The 21,458-nt window shown below is 41.8% G+C and overlaps 1 protein-coding gene across 1 annotated transcript in view; it reads left to right on the top strand.

Annotated features, from left to right (window-relative positions):
• The window catches only part of ISM1 (isthmin 1), a 58,151-nt gene extending 42,584 nt beyond the window's left edge, over positions 1-15,567 (top strand). The window contains exons 2-6 of the mRNA XM_067564670.1: positions 598-837; positions 6,612-6,879; positions 8,949-9,092; positions 12,481-12,570; positions 14,322-15,567. Coding sequence (XP_067420771.1) covers positions 598-837; positions 6,612-6,879; positions 8,949-9,092; positions 12,481-12,570; positions 14,322-14,839 — 1,260 coding nt within the window. The 3' untranslated portion in view covers positions 14,840-15,567. The remainder of the gene's footprint in view (positions 1-597; positions 838-6,611; positions 6,880-8,948; positions 9,093-12,480; positions 12,571-14,321) is intronic.
• Positions 15,568-21,458: the final 5,891 nt, after the last annotated feature.

Here is a 21,458-nt window from a genome sequence, read left to right as displayed (position 1 = left end):
GGACAAAACCAAACTACTTTACAATAATGAGGCTCTTTCGTTGTCTTAGGTCATTGAAAACATAGGGGGCATGATTTTCAAAGGCAGCTTTTGAATTTTTACCCACATTTTTGCAAGTCATGGTGTGAAGGCCAATCATTTCAGATGTGGGTGCCTGAAGTTAGGTGCCCATATTCATGTTGAGAGACCTGCTGGAAGACTGGGATTGTCAAAAGATCTTCTAGGAGCTAGGTACCCAATTAGCATTGAATCTTATCTCATCTGGACTAACTGCAGATTTACACCATTGTAACTGAACAATTCCCTGAGAGCTGAATGCCAAGCTCCTAGGCTCTTCGGAAAATTCCAGCCCTATAGCTTATGTGTTTGGGTGCCAAGCTTTGGGGAGTGCATGTAAGGATTTGTAGGCACCTGGCAGAATGTACAAAGACTGCCTGAGCAACGTTGTCCTGGGATTCTGCTGCCTGCACACATTCTGTCTATGTGATGATCTTCATCAGTTAAAAGTTGGAGGCAGGGGTCAGTGTAGCTGATGCTGTGTTTGATTGTTACTGTTGTTATTAATGGTGTTATTTGGTTGTATTCCTTTCTTCCCAGAACACGCTTGGTGCAGATGGCCATTCTGCTCCCAAAACCAGCTTCACATTAAATCCCAAGGACAGAAGACAGTATCCTGACCACCAGGCAGCACACAGGCCATTCCCTAAACAGCGATTCAGGCAGGAAAATGGACACACATCATTACAAAGAGATGGACCCAGATCATTCCTTCTGGATCTCCCAAACTTTCCTGACCTATCAAAAGCAGACATCAATGGGCAAAACCCTAACATTCAGGTACACATTTCATTAAGACTGTGATATTTCCCACGCTAGGTGAAATGGCTCAACACAACCAAGTCAGCTTTAAGCTTTGCTTCAGACCTTTAGTCACTGCCAGCTGCACTTTCTTATACCCTTCCTCCGTGTGGTATCCCAACCCATAATGCTGTTATGTGGAGAGACAGGCAAAATGTATGCAGACTATCTGGATGTACTTGTCCCAATTCTCCCTGATTTCCTCTATGAATTCCACTGACTGCACAGAGCTAGCGGTAGAATCGTAGCCGTCTTATGACACTGCAGATGTCTTTCTTTCATGTTCTTGTCACATATATATATTTTCCTTTCTTTGGTTTTGGGTAGTGTTTTACCTCTTTTACTCTGAGGCCAACTGGCAATGGGACTATCAGGAAGTTAGTATCTTGGAAACTCTGGTCAGATTCTCATTTGTTACATTAATGTCAATCTCAACTGATTCCACAGTTTACAGTGGAATGATTCTAGATTAGATTCTCACGTGCAGATCAAAATCTGGCCTTCTGTGCAGAAAACAGAATTAAATGATACTTTTATCAGCAGCCACCTTGGGTAGAAAGTCCCTCTTCCCCACAAAAATCCGACACATGTTTTTAGTCAAAATCTTCTTAGTTTTGGAATGATCTATTACAAGTCACTTGCACTTTAAAGACAGAGGGTTAGAATGAAAAAAAATTAGGGATTTAATTTAATTTAGTGTCTCAAAGTAAAATTTGCATTAATAAATCATATTTAACCAAAATAATATAGTGAAATATTGATCTGCCTAAAACATGTGCTTATAAAAACAATGTACTAATATAACTAGTTGTCTTTCTAAATAAATTCCTGGCACTTTATACCCATCCATGTACAAAATTATCAATTTATATGTCTGTCTATTAAGCATCCAGGCATAAAGATAAAGATGTACTTTAGTTAGTATTGGGAAACAACAAGATGTCTCAAAGCTGACACTCCATTACTTCATAAACAAGTTGTAATGTTCCAAATTTTTACTGATTTGGACCTATCACCATTCCAGTACTTGACAGGCCTAGGTAGTAAATGTGTATATTGACTGCATGTTGAATACATGCTTTGTACTACTAGAAGCCTTCCAGTTATATAATCAAGAATTCCTAAAGGAGGGTAGGCTGGGGAGCTGTACAAAGGCCTGAAGTTGCAGACTTAGGTAAATAATATGCAATTATATATACCAATGGAGAATGGATAATGGAGAATGGATAAATGAGGGGTAACATTTTCCTGGCTTCCCCTTACAAATTAATAATTATCATTAGGAGCTCCTTTTTCACTGGATGATGTGGCATCTGAAAATTGGATAACACATGCAATGGTATGCCAGCAGTGACGCTGGGGTCTTGCTTAGACTTAGCAAGAAACTAAGTCTTCTCTCCCAGAAAATATTGGGCAGCAGGACCAAGATTTTCAGAAACAGGGGTCTAACTTTAGGCTTCTAAATTCATTTTGGCTTTTAATTCAATATAAGGCTGAGGTGCCTTATACATGGCCAGAATTTCAGGGTACTTACTTAGGTGCCTAATATGGATTTTCTTTCTGAAAATCTTGGTCCTGCTGCCCAGTGTTTTCTGGGACATACACATAGACCAATAATAATACATTTAAAAATGAAGACTTTTTTCCTATACATTGTAGAAATACACTTTACAGGCCTGAAAGTCAGTCTATTAAAGCAGTTTGAAATGATATTCCTGTGAGCCCTCTTTTATAGGCTTTGCCTTTGGGGTTAGCAGTAAAGAAAGCAATTGCTGTATCATGCCATAGTTATGTGCCCTTCCACAATTTTTGTTGTTATTCCGAGGCACGTGGGGTTAAGGGGAGTATAATCACAGGCTTCAGAAAACTAGCCCTGCCCCAAGTTAACTACACCAAGTACCAAGCCATTGTCGAATATAAAGGTATTGGGTCCAGTACACTAGAAACAAACAGAGCCACGACACAGTCTGTTCTAGTTAGAAGATCTATGCAAAAGTTGTCAAATACTTTTTAAAATAGTAAGAGTTGTGCTAAAGTAACACCACTCACTTCTATTCTGATGTCTGAAAGCCCTTTGCAAATAATAGAAGGATGACTCAATGGCTTTTCTGTGATTTCCTAGCCCTGTAGATGTCTGACCCATTTTTCAACCCCTACATCATTTCAAGCTGCATTTGAACAGTGGTTTAATATTGGTAAGGCAAGAGGTTGTTTAAGGGAGGAACCAGAGCAGCTGTCGCTATTAGTGTACTGTGGTTGCTTTTTAGTTTGGTGTCAGAGCTTGCACTTGAACAAACTCATTCATTGGAAGTCCTCTAAAATATGAGGTGCTTTTTACAACCCATGCCGTATTTCCTTTGGGAGCACAGATTTCTTCCTCCTCCTCACAGAAAAGCCCTTTTGTTGGTCTTCATTGATTTGGCACATGTCAGGTCAGTAACAAATACAGATCTGCCAGTGGGGCAGGGTTACTCAGTGTAAAACAGAATCACTTCCTTCCTTCCTTCCTTCCCGTGAGAAACAAGAGCAAAGTCATGTGAAGGGGATGTGTCCACCTATTTCTTTTCTATTTCTGAGGTTTCCTCTCTTCCAACCCATTACAACCCATCAAATGCTACCCAGCTCTGAAGGGGTGCTGAAACTTGGAACCTGATACCCAACTTTCATATGAATGACAGCTCTCCCCCTCCCCCTTGAGTTGTAAGTCAAAGTGTCCCACCTCTGTGCACCATTAAAGGTGCTGTGCGGTTGTGTCCACTGCTCCCCATTGCAATACAAGCACCACGGGAGTACAGCAGAAAAGGCTGATGGTAACTGACCCATGAAGCAACTGGTAAGGGGAAAATTCTTCTGATTTGGCAGGCAGGGACATTTTGTCCTCCTATGGGAACCTGATTCTTTGTCAAGTTTCATAACACCCAAACTTTCTTTTAAAAAATTAATTGAATTTACAGTCTGACAGCTACATTCTGCAAGGATGGGCATGTTAGAAGCACTTGGACTCCAGAGTTGGAGAAGTGAAATCCCTGTGGAAGTCTATAGTACACACTTTATTAATAATCCTTTTGAATCAGATGGTTTTAAGAGCTTGCAGTGTGCATTAGAATGGTGTGTTTGGGAAAACTGCAGCAGAATGGTGGGTGACTAAATCCATTTTCATTAGGCTCATCAGAGAGAATAACAGAATTATTTAATACTTGGTAGAAGCGGACTTGTTTGTATTTTAATCCAACTTTAAGAAGAAATTAATGCTACTTACATTGAGATGTGCACTCCTTATTGCTTTAAAGTACCCTGTAATAAGAATGCCTGCTGATGAACACATTAAAAATATAGCAGGGGTAACTGACAGTTCAAATATCTTTTATACTATCTTAAAATAATTTAGCATTCTGAGTAATCTTTTTTTAATTAGATTCTTACGGAATTTCAGATTATATCTGCTTGAAATACCCAAAGAGTTTATCCTGATAAACGTTATTACAATTTAAAAATAGCAAAGAAAGGCACCGATTGTGAAATGCTCTCTTTTAGAAAGACTTTTGTTTCCTTTCGTTTAGTTTTTGCTTTTAAAGTTAATATGGTTTTTTAAAAAAATCCAACTGACATTCAGCCAGTGATAGAGACCCTCCAAGCATAGCAAATTTTCTTTAAACTGCTACAAAGTACCATGTTTACTGCCACTTATTGGATGCACTACACTATTTTGCTTGGATCCATACAGCAGTTCTAAGCCCATGAACTGACACTTACAGTTTCACGCATATGAAATCTATTTTAATTCTCAGTGTGTAGAAATTGCAGTGAATGTTCTGTTGGAGTAATCATTTTGATTCTGCCATTAAAATGAATGCAAGACAAAACTGTCCAACATATTTTTATTTCTCTCCTACCCAGGGACTTATTTTGTTACAGCAATTGCATATTTGTATTGCTTCTTTCTATGCAATCCCAGTGGGACTTCCTAATAGCCTCCTAGTCTTTTCGTTTCACTTGTTCTGTCTGTAGTCAAAGGTGAAGCAGTGTGTAAATGCAATGCCTTGTTTCTCCAAAAAGGAAGTGTCTTGTAAGTACACAACTGCATTCTGCACCACTGAGCAGTTGGACCCATTCCACTTCCTGTGTAAGGTCCTCTACAGCTCACAGGTAGCTGGACGAACATAGAAAGTACATGGGGTTTTATTTGCCAGAGTGAGAAAGTGAGTGTGTTTGGGTAAACCATGATTTCATTAACACCGATTTTGTGAAACTGTGAACTCTTATCCAACTGCCTTCATGTCCACAGCATAACAGGCTATTGTACTTTGTCTAATTTATAAGAAAGTTTTGTCCAAAAGACTTATGTAACATGTAAGTGTATCTGTATAAAATATATACATGTACTTACCCACACACATTTTATACATTAGATATATATGACAGAGCTGCCTCTACACATTGGCTGCTTTGGCCAGCCCAAAAGTCCAGCTTACTCAGCAATTGAACTGGGTTTACAGCTGCATTGCATTACTGGAGTAGCACAAAGCAGCCAGACCATACCAGTGACTCTGACCCATAATTTATTTGTCTATGGTCACACCGTATTTCCATGACACAGGGTCCCTAGATTCCTGATTGCTAGTGCCTATGTCTGCCTAAATATGCATATATGTGCATGCACAACATTTATTTTTATACTTTGAAAAGCAGCAAAAGGGTGTGTTATAATTACTACACAGTATTATACACATATATTTGTATGCATAAATGTGTGTGTGGTCTAGGGATTTGAGCAGAGAAGCTTGAATCGTGGCTGGTGGGTTCTATTCCTGGTTGATATGAAGTTAGACAAGTGATTTAAATGTACCTCCTCTTACCCCTCTCTAAAGTAGGGCTAATCAAATCTATTTCAGAGGGTTGTTGTGACAATTGACAAAAAATGAAAAAAGCTTCTCTAATGAATAGTGATATAAAATGTATTATATTTTGTTGAAAGAATGTTGGTGGAGTCATTTATGATTAAAATTCCCATGGTAACCTTGGATATAAAAGATATTTCACGGTAAAAAAGGAACATTATGAATCTGTGGCCATCTACACTATGGTTTCACACGCCAGTGCCTGCCCTAAATATTACAATGTTGCAACTGTCTACAGGAGAATCTACTAGGGCTCAAATCCTCTTCTCAGCCAGTCACCAGGCCAACGTAATTTCAAACACTTGAGGAGATATTCAACAAGAAAAGGGAATGTAGCTGATTCTGCACTGCCTTGCAGTTATTTGCACCTATGCAAAGCCAACAACAAAGCGCTGCATGTAAAAGGCTACTGTTCTGAACTGGTACATTTCACATTCACTTCATATTCAGGCCCAGTCAATTTCAAGTGAGGGTTTTTCTTTTTCCTCTTCATAAACTTTTAAATGATGTTTCCCCTGAAGACAGTAAGTTTCACTGTAAAGGTTTAAGATGCAGACATGGTTTTTATTTTGTTTAGGATTTTTTTTTTTTTTTTGGCCTTTGTTCCAAGATTTGACTCGGCAGAGGTGGCAGAAGGAATCACTCAGTGTCTGCATATCTCTGGGCTCATAGTAATCCACATATGGTTCATAACAGGCTAGTCCTGATTGATTACAAGGCCCTGGTGCTAGATAACATCAGTCCCTTGTCTCTGCTGTAGAGAAGTTTCCCCACTAATGAATGTACGCTCTAGGGGGAGACGACTGAGTTTTGGATTTGCGTGCTCACTGACCTGACATCACTTGAATGCTCTAGGTTACCATCGAAGTTGTTGATGGTCCTGATGCTGAACCAGAAAAGGATCTGCACAAAGAGAGCACCAAGCCTAGCTGGCCAGTCCCATCCCCTGACTGGAGGAACTGGTGGCAGAGGTCATCTACTTTGACCCGCATGAGTAGCGGTGACCAGGACTACAAACACGACAGCACCACTGAAGATAGCAACTTCCTAAGTCCTCTCGGTGAGTGGGATAGGCATGTGCCCGACCACCGGACGTTTGAATCCAAGGAGCAGCCGGAGTATGGTGAGTTCGCATTCCAGACCTCTTATGGGCACCTTGGGATTGTAAAACTAGTTTGGGGGAAATGAGAATGATGAGGCATCGCTGAAAGTAGGCCAAGCAAAATAGAATTTTTCCAACATGTGGCTTTTGTTCATCAGCTTTTAAATACAAATCTGTGCAGATGCACAAACTAGACTGTGGCAGCCACATTCCACTTGTAAGTCTGTAATCTTGAAAATTATACCAGTTATCCTACAAGAAGTTTTTTTAGTCATAAGTGTACTTTTTTTTAAACAAAGGAAGCAAAATCTCATTTATTTTTAGTGTCAGGGTAAGTACAAATTTAGAACCATGTGCAGTGATTTGGAAGCCAAAATATAACTGGAAGATAAATGAGCGAGACCTACTGTGTGTTGGGGTTTGGTTGAGATATAAATAAGGCAAGTTATGTTGACTCACGTGTGGGGAGTGACATGGATAGCAGGAACATTCTGTGTTTGCATTTGCATGTGTAATTCTGTTCCTTATGGATCATGGAGCAAACAATTGTTCCCAGCTTGCTGGGTGAAACAGTTGCTGAAAATAGAAATGAGGAATTATTTACTTACCATCACGTTGGTCTTAGCTGCACATGTGGGATGACTTCTGGGAGGTGACCTAGCATGCATACCATAGGAGTTGCAGGTGGCTCAGAGCATCTGCAGATCAAGCTGTAAATCAATACATTCTTAATGTTTTAGGTAGAGCAGGATTTCAAAGCAGTGGTTTTATTCCCTGTCATTTATGTTGCATCACCTACATCCAGAGTGTTTCAGCCTTAATTTCCCTTGTTTTGGTTAGGTTTGAGTCTAGAGCCTTTATTTAGAAAGAGCTTTTTTGCTGAATTGTATATTTAAATATGTACATAAGTATAGAATATTGTGGGCCAGAATTTTAAAGTCTGTCCCTTCTTCTTGCACCTGTAATGATTTGTGGACAAATTTTAGTGCTACTAAAAGATGTACAGTTCTCTGCCATCAGTGTTAAGGGCATCAGTGTTAAAAGATTTCTATTCCCAGTGCAGAGTCTCTAGGCTAAAACACCCATATTTAACAGGGTTTGTTATCCATGTTTTCTGTCCACACTGGCAATAAAACAAACCATGTTAAAAAATAGACACCTCTAACCCTAACAGAAAACCATGCACTAGCCCAGGCCTTTCACAGTGAGAGATAGGAGCTCGATAGGTCTTCTAGCAAAGGTGTAACACTGAAGTGGCAAGTACATTCTGTGCTCTGGGCTTCCCAGAGTAGTTAGTGGAATATTTTCCTCAATTTGGGCCTAATCGTGTTCATATTATTTGCACTGTGCTAGGGCTTAGAAGCCCAGGTCATTATAGAACAAAATGCTGGTTCCTGACCCAAAGAGCTTTTAGTGGTGTAGGATTAGGCCCTCACTGACAACCATTAGTGATTTAGCCAGCGCTATAAAATGTTTATTATCATGGGTTTGAGAAAAGCGTGTAATTCACTACATCAGTGACTTCTTATATAAACCAGCTCTCTTGCTCTGATGTGTGGGGGATTAAAGAACGAAGCTGAAATATTTCCACATACAGTCAACTACCCAAAAAGAATCCAACTTGCATTCTGTCCTACAATCCAATGAAGTTTTGAATACCTGTGTGTGCTATAGATATGTTTTGGGGTTTTGTTGGGGGCTGTGGGGTTAAAGAAAATGTTTTTATTACATGTCTGATCAGTTTGTGATCAGAAGGCATATTCCTACCTATGGAAAAATAAAGTCTGAATAGATGTTCTGTTAGTTCATGACCCAGCTTTACAGCTGAAGATTCTCGGCTGCCAGAAGGTCAAAAGAGAGAGGAAATATTTTTTTCAAATAATGTGTTGCATGCATTTCCCTGAGGAGAGTCAAGTGTGAAAACTATTTAAACAGCAAGCTTATGGCTGGCACTCAGCCCAGGTTTCAGGTAGAGACATCTGGATTCCATTCTTGCTATGCCTACTTAATAAAAGCCACCATCTATACAGTAGTTTTTGGTAGTAGACTTTTTGTTTTTCATTTCCTTCCTCATCTTTGTTCTTGTATAGACTACATTGATGGAGAGGGAGACTGGAGCCCATGGTCCATTTGTAGCGTAACCTGCGGGAGCGGCAATCAGAAACGAACCAGGTCCTGTGGATATGCCTGCACAGCCACTGAGTCGAGGACATGCGATAAGCCGAACTGCCCAGGTTTGGTTAACAAACAGTTGTTGTTTTTAAATGAGAGAACCTGAATTGTTATTAGAAAGGTCATTGCACCAGAGGACAGAGTACTGGTTTTGGAGAGTATCACCATACACAGGTAAAGCCCAGCATCACATTTGGGCCCCAGCTGGGTAGCAGTTCTGTTACAAAATGGTGTTCCAATTCTGAAGGTCACTTATGAAATTTTATTTTATATGTGGCAGCGTAAAAAAATAGAACTATGTTGTTGGTGCAACTACTTCTTGCCCCCCAAAATATTCAATATTTCACAATACAGAAGCTTTTGCCCAAAGAAACGTGCATTCGCTTCCCCTAGAACGCATTTGCTTTTTTCAGACATATTACTATTATTTGAAAATAAGTCCATACATTGCAATACTTTTAATGTATATACTTGCCTTAATGTCAGGAATAATGGCTCCATATTTGTTAATAATATGCCTTATAAAGTATCACACCAATGACATGCAAAGTGGTTTTTGGACGAGATCTGAAACATGGTCTTATACCTAGATGTTAGAAAGAGCTATTGCAGTTTGACTCAAGGGATTTTTCTTTTTTGTTTTAAAAGACATTAATAATCACAAAGCTCCTGTCCTTTACAAACCAGCAAGTCCAGAATTAAGGCTAAAATGCTGTCTCTCTCTCTCTCTCTCTCTCTCTCTCTCTCTGTCCATTTTGCCTACAAATTGGAAAATTATCAAAAGCAGCAGGTTTGGCCCTGCGAGGCAATGCCTGTACACAGCAGGATGAAATATTAAGGATGCCATTTCAGCTTCAGCCACATTTTCAGAGGATCCTCAACTTGGCCTCTGCTTATACATATTAATCCATGTTTACACACCCACATTTTGGGGTGCTGTTATAAAGGTTTTCATGAAATCAAAATTGGTCCCCCAAAACTATTGGCATGCAAGATTCAGGCCTGCTTTTATTTAAACCCTGATTTCTGTTTGTATTGTTCGAAGCATTGTAACACAATGATGCAGCACTGAGGGTGATGCATTGGAGCTGTGTAATTACACCACTGAGAGCAGTAAGGTGCATCCACACTACAGTATGTGTTTCACCAACACTTAGCCACGGTTAGCTTCACAATTCGGAAAGTAAAGGAAGTGAAAGACCTACAATAGGTATGAAGTCCTCAGTGTGAGATCAGATGTTGCAAAGGGACTATACAAATGCCAGCAGTGCTGGAGAGAAGATTTTTAAAGTCACTCTACAAGAGTGTATGGAAGTTACTCTCTCATACACGCACGCCCATCCACCTCAGGATGTTACATGCTATTTGCTAGCCACTGCAGGAAATACACTGACTACACAACGCAGAAGTAATTTGATTGTTGCTCTTTTCCCCCTCCCCCTCAAACCTGAACAACAATGGGTTAAATCCAGAAGAGGTCACCATTTCCCAGTTATATTCTCAGGTATTTATTACCATCTAGCATCAAACGGTGGCAAACTTGAAAGAATGTATTATGTCATATAATAGACACCTGAGGATCAGCAAGGAAAATATAATACACTCCTCGAGTCTGCAGATATTTTTAAAATGACAAGAGGAAAGCTCAGCGTCTACTGTTTACACTGCCAGCAGAGCCTCTGCAGTGAATTATTGCCTTGTAAGGATTCTAGGGCATTTCTTATTCTGCATGTACTACTGCAGTTAAGGCAAAGTCCTTAGAATAAATTATTGTAAAAAAGCCTGAGGCTGTTTTGAAGTTCTGCAAGTCATTGGTTTGTATTACTATGCACCAGTAACAAAACCAGGATGAAGTTCACTGGCGAGGGATGGAAGATAAATAGGCTACATTAACCACACAGTTTTTGTGTTCTGAGAGTTTTCTGGTCATATTTTTGAAACCTGTAATGCAATGGAATAAAATTACATGCTGAAATGCTTATTTGAAGATCTTTCATTTAAAGAGAATAGTAGCTAGCTAAGTACATATGCTAAATAAAATATAATCAAAAGAGTGTTCATTTTAGCATGATACAATTAACCCAGTAATGACCATGTTTTCACATGTTTTTTGTTATTCCATGGTTCTCTATGCTGGTGGCAACTGCTTAACTGGAGCTTGCCAGCCAACCCAACTTTCTAAGGTTTTTTTGGACCTTTATTTCCATATTTGTCTCTTTCCTCCCAACTCCTTTCACTCCCCTAGCAGCAGAAGAGAATGTAACTAAATTTTCAGCTGGTTGGGGCAGGCGCTGTTACATTGACTCACTGAAAAACATTTGGTATCCTGCCAACAAGTAAACATGAACGTGTTAGCAAGTCTCCGTCAGTGTAAAAGGTAGAGCTGAAGCTGTCTCCAGCCACTGCTGGAGTCAAAAACAGAAGTGCTGGACCGCAGGGAGGAGTAGAGGGGTGCTGAGAGGTAGTGGGGGAAGCTGAGAGAAAGATGGGGGAGCTGAGGGAGGCCTGGGAGAGCAGGGAGTGACTCTTCATAAAGTCCGTCTCATCCCCACCTCCTCCTACCTGTGCCAGGTTCCTCCTCCTCCCACAGAGGGCTCCGCTATCCAGGTGGTCCTGCTGCCCAACTCTAGCTCCATCCTGGGCTCCTGGCAGCTCAGGCCCCCACACTTACCTGTCTGGTCCTGGTTGCAGCGTCCCTGGCTTCCTCCAGCTGACCTGCTGGCCCACCCCACCTAGGCTCAGCATCGGCACCTGCTGGCTCAGAGGACGCTGCAGCTGGGAAGAGAAAGGAGCCGCCTCACCTGGCACCATTAGAAGTACCGAACCATGCTCCAACTCCTTTAAATAAATAAATAGGCGGGGCGGGGCAGGGGGTGGGGGGAGAACAGCATTCTGGAGCGTTTCGGCACAGCTTGAGCACTGTCTCCAGCAGGTTTCATATTCTACACTGTGCTTTGCAGCTTTCACTAGGAAATGTCTCGACAAGTTTAGATATCAACCTTCTCTATGCTAGGAAAAAGATACCTGGGGATGTAAACTTGACCACCTAACCAAACGGCCGGATTTTTATTGATACTGTGCCCCTGCAGCTCCGATTGGAATGCCTGGGAGTTACTGGCCTGATTTTTCAACGATGCTCAGTAAATCCCAGACATTCCAATAGGAGCTGCGGGGCCACAGTACCAATTAAATTAGATTTAGGTGCCCTAAGTAGCTCTCGGCACCAACGTGTGGAACTTTTGGCCTTGCTATTTAAAGGACTGCCTAGCAAATATACCAGTTACCTACAGGGAATCCACAAGGTCGGCCTGTTTCTCATTATCTTGTTAATGTTTTCCTCCAGCACTAAATTCAGCACAGGCAATGCAATTGGAACTTCAGAGTTTTGGTTTGTTTTTGTTTCTTCTTCTTCTTTGTGAAAGCACATTATTGGCTTGTGTTTGTCTTTAGGGATTGAAGACACCTTCAGGACAGCTGCCACAGAGGTGAGCTTACTTGCAGGAAGCGAAGAGTTCAATGCTACCAAGCTATTTGAAGTTGGTAAGCAGCTGAAGTCTAGTATCTCTTACTGTATGAGACAAGATACTCTTAGGGGTTTTTTTAACTATCAGTACAATATTCAGGTTCATAAGGCTCTGTCATAGTCCAAATCACTGTTGGTTGTTTTGTTGTTAAGGAACAGAGCTAGACTTCAGAATATCTTGGTTCTATTCCTAGCTCTGTCACATGCTTCTTTTTGAATAAGTATGTCACCCTCTGTGCTTCAGTTTTCCCAGTTGTAAAATGGCAATGCTGCTTCCCTATCTCATAACAGTGCTGTAAGGATCATTTGCAAGAGCCTGGACATCCTCAGGCGAAGGTGCTATAGCCGCACTTTATTCATGATCGTTTTTATAAGAGCTACAGCTGTATTTTATATGAGCAATCATAGCATTTGTAGCTATGGATGCCAAGATAGGGTCAACCAAATCAATGCCCCAGGGTCTGAGCTGATTGCTGCAGGGATTAGAATGTAACTTTCTTCTCTTCATGTACAACAGCACACACGATTGGCCATGTGTACTGTGAGGGTTTATCTCCTACCATGGAAGCATCAGGGATTGGTCACTTGCAATGATAGGAAATTGGACAAGTTGGCTCAACAGTGTTATCTGGCATGTCAAATCCTACTGTATGCTTGTAAGGCAAATTCTAGTACTTAATGACAACTGGGCATATGACTTAAATGTATGGAATCGTGGAGTAAATATGTCTTAATATGTCTGCAGCATAGCTTTAGGCCCAAGCTTTGCTCTCCTTAATCATGTGATTCAACCCACTGAGTGCTGAAGACATAAGTAATGTGAAATGAAGCCCCTACCTGTGGGACCAGACCCATAGTTTGAGATGATTTGGCCCCCAAAAAACCAAAATGAGAAACTTAACTGATTCTCTCCAGTCCCCTTCAACAGAATCCATGAATATCAGCAGTAAATGTGCTCGTAGTCTGTACACCCCTCCGCCCCGCACCGAAATTCACGGGTCTAGTGCCATGAGAACATCCTAATTTAGAGACATAGTCTGATGTTACACCATGTAACTGGAACTGCTACTGGCTGCTGTTATGACCTGTGGTCATGTGTCCATTAAAAGAGGACATTCTCCAATGTTCGAACTGCAGCTGCTCTAAAATCTTTTGGGAGAGGCAGAGGACGTGGCAAGAGGAAAAATAAATGAAGCCCTTACCCAAGAATTTTTCATAAATACAAGGCTGTACTTACCATCTTGGAGTCTTTAGTGTCTTTACAAGCCAGCTGAGCCTCACAATTTCAGAACCCCGAGCAGTGTTACAGGAAGGCTGAGTGATCTTGGATTTTGGAGCTGAGGGCTGGCAGCTTCTATTGACAATCACCATTCCCTGTTTAACTTAGGGCAAGTCACTTCATCTCTTTGTGCTTCAAGTTCTCATTGGGATGTTGCTGGGCTTAATTAAGTTTTTTAAGGCACCTTGAAAATCTAAGAAGATAAAAGCTGAGTAAATGCTAAGGATATATGTAGTTGTGGCAATGTAATTCAGAGTAGTATGGCCGTTTGCCATAATATTATTCACATCCTTGCTTTCTTGATTATCCCATAACAAGTTACCACACTGCAAGCAGGCCTGCTTTATAGATCTTTCTCGGTCATACCTTCAGCTGGACAGTTAGATTTCTCTTATTGGTTATCTTATCTTTGTAGCTATGTCATATTAATTTGCATGCTGCATAATGTATCTTAAGGCATTTTCATCTCCCCCCCTGCCCCACACACAGATACTGATAGTTGTGAACGGTGGATGAGCTGTAAAAGTGAGTTCTTGAAGAAATACATGCACAAAGTGGTCAATGATCTTCCCAGCTGCCCTTGCTCCTATCCCACAGAAGTCGCTTACAGCACTGCCGAGATCTACGATCGGATTAAGCGAAAAAACTTTCGCTGGAAAGATGCAAGTGGGCCAAAAGAAAAACTGGAGATCTACAAGCCAACAGCACGCTATTGTATCCGGTCTATGCTTTCCTTGGAGAGCACAACTCTGGCAGCGCAGCACTGTTGCTACGATGACAATATGCAGCTGACTACTAGGGGAAAAGGGGCAGGCACACCAAACCTGATCAGTGTAGAATTCTCAGCAGAACTCCATTACAAAGTGGACATTCTGCCGTGGATTATATGCAAAGGAGACTGGAGCCGATACAATGAAGCACGGCCCCCTAACAATGGTCAGAAATGTACAGAAAACCCTTCAGATGAAGACTATTACAAGCAGTTTCAGGAAGCAAGGGAATACTGAAGAGATTTTCCTTCTCAGACAGGAAAATGGGGATCATTTCCCTAGATGGCACAAAACTGCATTATCTGTTAGAAATTGGGTTGGTCAGTTTCTTTATTATGGGTGTATATATTTGTATATAATACATGTGTATTTTTCATTGTGTGTGTAATTTATACATGCATATATCTCACACACACTCACGCTTCTCTGCATACAACATACATAAAACTTTTCCTGATAAAAGTTTATATAGCAATAAAATGCATTTTATTTCAAAAGAAAGAAAAACCCAGAAGGGGAAAAAATAGTGTGAATAAATTCGTGCTGAATAAAGGGCTTGATTCAGATTTTACATCAGTATAAATCAGAGCAAAGCTCCGCTCCTGCTCCCAAAGTCACTGGCAAAGCTCCTATTGATTTTCAATAATGCAGGATCGGTCCCTACCTTCAGTGTAAGTGAAATCGGAATCAGACTCAAAGTCCCTGATTCAGCCAAGCACTTAAGCACGTAATTAAATCTATCTAAAGCAAACCATGTAACCACAGGCTTAAATCCATTACAGTCAATGGGAATTAAGCATGTGCTTAAACAGAAGCACATATTTACCTGCTTTGCTGCATGGACAGTTTACTGAATCAGGGCCCAACAGCCTAAATGATCATAAACCGTTTTTATATGTAACTTATTTAATATAAACACAGCTGTTAAAATAATATTTTCTCTGGAGCTGTATTAATGGAAGGATTTAGTCATATCTCTAAGAAGAGGGGAAGGGTTGTTGGGGGAGGGGGGAAAGATTAATTATTGGAGGGAAAAACAGGTAGAAATGCTGAAAATCAGTAAACCAACGCCAACATTAACCATGCCCAATGGGCGCACCCATTGCCCTTTGTTCATTTGGTGTTAGCTGTACATATATGGTAGGGATTCCAGTAGATGTAGCTGCCATGTTCCTTTGAGCTACACCAAAATAGTCCAACATAAGGCCTTGCTCCTGCAAAAACTTATGAATGTGCTTAACTTCTCAGACTGTGAGTAGTCAGTGTCTTCAAGGGGGCTATGCACAGGGGCAGCTCCACTGCTGGCGTGAATTGTCATAGCTGTATGGAGGAGAATGGAGTCGTGACACACCAGCAGCGAAACTGCCGCACAGTGTGTATAAACAAAGCACATGTGTAAGTCTTTGGAGGATCAGGGCCTAAGAGATCAAAATTTGCTGAGGCTCAAGAATATAGTTAAAAGAAAATGGAGGGTGACAAAAAAAACTAAAATCCCAGTTACCTCCTAATTCCTACATGAAATTAGAAGGGTTCTGCTATAAAGAACGAAGTGCACTTTTTAGAAAAGAGAAACAGAATATAGACTTTTGAACATATTCACTGGGGTACAATATACCATATTCTTAATTCTTTTTTCTTCCAGCATGTTCTGAGTGCACCGTGTTATACAGAAAAAGCTATTCTTTAAAGAAGTTTTTGGGGGAAAGGGATAATGAGCTATAAGTTGTTCTCAATGATTTAAAGAACTTGCATTATTTTTGTAAAGTATTTATTAAATTGTAGTTATAATTCATGTATTGGGTGTTTTTAACATGCAGTGCTTCATTAGATGGAACGTGATGGCCAGGAGAGAGACTATCACTAGGCAAATGTTTTACTTGCAGATCTCCATGAAAAGTGAGTCTATAAATAAAACCACAATTAAACAGTTAGTACCTGCATTCTCATTAAAGAAAAAAAATTAGTGTGGGAAAATAGGAGAGTAAACACATAAAATGAACGCTCAAATCAGTTTGTCTAGAACTAAACTGCAAGCTAAATTTTGATCACTTAAGTCCCAATCAGTTAGTCATCCATATGTACTGAACATGAAACCTCATCCACGGGGATTCAGTTTATTGTATGAGGATTAATCAGATTATAAAAAGAAAACATCCAAATCTCTTGGCTTCTCAGGTGCCAGCTGATTGTGATAAAACCAAGGGCAGGTGAACATATGTCCCTAAACAAAGGGACTGTCCCTCATTTCAGGATCTGTCTCCTTGCTTTTATAGAAACCAGTTTTTGTAAACCCTTGTAAGTCCGGTCCAGTAAAGGAGCCTCTAGCCAGCTGAGCCAGTGACATTGACACCAGATAGGCTAAACATATAGGCACCTTAAGGATCACCCATTTCAGAGGGAGAGAGTCTTTAAAAATGACCAGTATTTTGCCAGTGAGTTTCTTTGAAAATAGCGAAAGTGATGTAATGAGCAATTTCTAACAGCATGGGATAGAACCAACATCTCAGGTTTCTCTGGGAGAGAGACGTGTAGGGCTGTCAAAGATTAAGATTTGTGGAACTATTGAGAGGTTTTAATAATACACCATTTAACATTCAACAACACAACAAATATGATGTGTGGGGAATGTAAACTTCTTTAATAAATGAAGTGACACAAAAGCTGTCAAGTCCCACTGCTTACAGTGTGCCAAAACTAGAAACATTTTGGCAGCCCCATTACAGATGTTTTTGGGATCAGTAAACTTTTCCTAGCACTGGTCCTGGAGCAGAGATAAGGAGGAAAGAATTCTCAATCGCTGCAGTCTGTAATAATTGTCTTTTTTTTAAAAAGTAAAAGCAAAATTGGGGCTATTGCATATGAAATTACAGCCCATTAGGTTTTGTATCTTTGAATTCCACAACTGATAAAGCTCGTTGTCTGCATGTCTCCCTGGTGTAACTCTAGTAACACACGAAGTCCAACCAGGCATGGCTTTGGCTCAGACTCTTTAATTAAGAAATGATGGGATCAGGGCCCTAACGTCCTAAACACAATAGAAACAGTTATGACAAGAGCTTATAACGTAATTTACAATAGCCCATGCCAGGTGAACAAAACAAAGGGCATTGTGGAGGGACCTAAGGCATACTTAAGTACCAATATTTTGAAAAGATTTTTTTGACAACTCGCCAAGAGCTTCTCCGAAGCATTCTCAACAGCCATTGTGTGTCCCAGAAGGAATTTTAAAAGTGGGACTCTAGTAAATTTATGCAAGGCCCTGGTGCTCACTCTGCCTTCCCTTTGTGACAATGGTGTTATTCTCCCCATTTAAGGACACTAAAACAAAGACATTAAAGCCAAAATTTTCAAACTTGGGTGCAGCTCCCATTGCGGTTAATGGGAGATGAAGCTGCTCCACACCTCTGGAAAACATCAAACCACTTAGTTAGGTATATTAGGAGCCTTATGTTAGGCACCCAGTTTTGAATGTTTTGATTTAATCCCAACCCATAGGAAGCCCATAAAAGGAGCAGGAATAGAATCTGGGTCTCCGGCTACCTAGTGCGTTACCCACAAGATCATCCTCCCACCCAGAGAAATGAAGGAGGTAGCAATGTCGCACCCCAACTCCAACAAGTCTCTTGACGTGTCTACTAACTCACTTTTGAAAATGGGATGCTGGCACTTTTGAAAGTGGTACCCAAGAGCATTTCAGCACAGTATACAGAGATCTGAAAGCTCCTACATGGACCATTTCATAGATTATATAGCCAGAAGCAGGGTCGGAGTGACACCTGGCACGCTCCTACACACAGCAGCTTCAGTGCCCTCCCTCCCACCACCCCTGCCTACAGCTGAGCTTTGTATTTTTCATGATGGGGGGGGTGAGTGGGGCTGGGGTGACCAGCTTAGCCAGCTCCAGGAGGGGGGAATATGCTCACCCCTGGGCTCCAGCCTAACCGGAGGGGCGGGGCCTCAGGGGGAAGAGGAGGAGCAAGGCTGTGGGGCCCCGGGAGAGGAGCAAGAGCAGGGGGCGGGCCCAGAGTTCTGGCACTCATGCTGGGGCCCCATTGGCCCAAGCAGTAATCCGCTAATATTTAGGTACCCCTAGAACACCGGCACGCCCCCAGGTACAGGCCTACTGTGCCTAATTGGAAACGCGGCCCTAGCCAGAAGGGACCACTGTGAACCCACTACAGCGTTCTGCAACGTCATTGTCCCGCGACCCCCTTCTGCTAGCAACAATTACTACAAGACCCCTGGGAGGGGGGGGGGGGGAGAGGTAGAGCCCAGGCGGATAGGTGAGGCTGGACCTTGCGCCCTGCCACTGCAGGGTGAAGCCCTTGGGTTTTGGCTTCAGCCCCAGACCCCAGCAACTCTAACACTGGCCCTGGCAACCCCATTAAAATGGGTTCACGACCCACTCTGGGGTCCCAACCTACAGTTCGAGAACCGCTGATCTAGTCTAACTTCTAACACTGGCCAGAGGACCTCCCTGAATTAATTCCTGTTTGAACTAAAGCCCACGTGTAAGAAAAAAAACATCCAATCTCGATTATAAAAGTGTCCCGTACCAGAGAAGCCACTACAACCCTGGGTCAGTTGTCTGATTCCAGACAACCATTCAGTACATTTATCCCAGCAACTGTCACCCGAGAGAGAGGATATACCGTAATTACTGAGCAAAGTTAATTAACTTGCACCCAGAACATTTTGATTAATGAAAAGTTAATGACATTAATGAAAAGTTATAAGCAAGCTAGATCTCTATTAGCCACCCATGAAAACAGTTAGTATCCCCTAGGCGGCTTGTCTAGTTGAGTATCCACGCAGCCTTCCAGTGCACGCACACCCCAGAAAGCTGCACTTGCTGACACGTTGGCCTGATGCATAAGTCCAAGGAGGTGGCTCCAAGATCAGCACTGCAGACCTGCTCTGGGGAGATGCTTGTGTAAATGAGCTCACTTCCTCCCACGTGCCACATGCCCCTAATGTCGGCTGTCCCCTCAGTGGGACTGTGCTGAGGTCACAGCAGCCTTAGGACTGAAAATAAACCCTCCTGCAGTGCAAGCAGCAGTGAGGGCAAGGTCACTGCGCCACAATCTAATTTAGCCTTTACATTGAAATAAGATCTAAGCTGTTTGTTTGGGGTTTCTCAAATTCTACTGGAATGGCAGTCAGACAGTTCCTGAGCCAAATCCCCAGAGATGGTTGACCCCCTACATAGCTGACATAGGCTCCTTCCCATTCACAGAGTTGTGAGGAGAAGAAGAAATCTACTCAAAAGACCTTCGTGGCTCTGGCTACATGCCAGTACAGAACTAGCTGCCAGGGAAAGGCACCTGAGGCTCCATGGCCCCTTTAAAAGTTCTTTCCTGCCCATCTGAAATCAGCAACTCACTACCCAGTGTCATTCCCTTGAGCTCAACCGTGATGCTTCTGTGCAGCAAGTAACTTCCTCAGCGAGAGGTCATTTATTCACATGTAGGCTGGCTAGGACACTTATAAGATCCCCACTCCTACAAGTGCAACAGCTTGTAGTACTGGGCCCCTGTGATCTGTAGGTACAAAGCAAGAGTCGGACTTTGGTCAGTACAATTACCTCAGGAGCCCTCAACAGTAAGCATAGGGCACATCGAGACAATCTTTTTTAAATCAGTTGGAAAGAAGTTGTGAGGGGGTGTTGTTTAACGTGCTCAAATCCCTCCTGTGTGTGGGCTTTTTACACACACACACACACACACACACACACACACACACACACACACACACACACACACACACACACACACACACACACACACACACACACACACACACACACACACACACACACACACACACACACACACACACACACACACACACACACACACACACACACACACACACACACGGCAGGGAAAGCGGAGGAGCAAGTGTCGCAGTTTGTGTTGGAATGGGGAGAAAGAGATTTCCAGCAAGTCAGTGAGAGCATGCACTGGTGCCTGGCTTCCTGGCATTTGTGTGAAAGCTGATGGAGCACGTGTTTTTCTCCAATTTGTTTCATCCATTTGCAATCTCCAGTAGAAAACTGTGGGGGCAGTTTCCATTTTGCCCACACTGCTTCAGACAAATTAAGGGGTGGACTGGTTTCACGTATACCTGTATATATTTACATGTGTCTGCATGTATGTGCTTGTAAATAAAGGCAGGAAATCCTCTAGTCATTATTTTAGCTCAGCCTCAGCTATTACAATGGTTTGCAGCAGGAAGTATCCCTGGAAGCAAAGGTACAGAACACCGGTTCCTTATTGGACTGCACAGAGGGATGACATTTTGCCCCAGGTTTGACAAGCAGGCCAGTTTAGCTTTCTGTGAGGGGCTGTGGCAAGAAGCGCCTGCAGCAGCCCTACTTTTGACTCTAATGCTAAAAATAACGTCCTGAGTAGCAGGTTTATTTGTTCCCTGTAGCTGCACTGGTAAAGCCACACATGCATTTTATGACCTTGCTAATTTTCTATCAGTTCAGGGAATTATAAATTTTTCCTGTATTTGTGTTCTACCTTAAAAAAAAAAAATGCCTTTAACACACAGAGAAGCTTTTCATTCCTTAAACACACAATATGGGATTCAAAATGTCATATTTTGCAAGGGATAGCAATATTAAATAGACTCAATCAGCCAAACCTAACAGGACCACGGGTGGGTGGCTCTGGTTTTTTAAAGGAGTGATTTGACAGTATTTCCTTTTTAAAACAGAGCAAATAATGTTTCATGTGTTACACACCAGAGTCGCTATTTAGTACAGGACTAATTTTGATACTTTACCCTTGTTGGCCAACACCTTGCTTCATGAGTAGCCCCAGTGACTTCATTGTCGGCTTGTGGAGTG

Source organism: Emydura macquarii, unplaced genomic scaffold (assembly GCF_026122565.2).
Source record: "Emydura macquarii macquarii isolate MOO-44397 ecotype Brisbane River unplaced genomic scaffold, CSIRO-AGI_Emac_v2 contig_2676, whole genome shotgun sequence".
Classification (NCBI taxonomy): Eukaryota; Metazoa; Chordata; order Testudines; family Chelidae; genus Emydura; species Emydura macquarii.
This window is presented reverse-complemented; position numbering and strand designations above follow the sequence as displayed.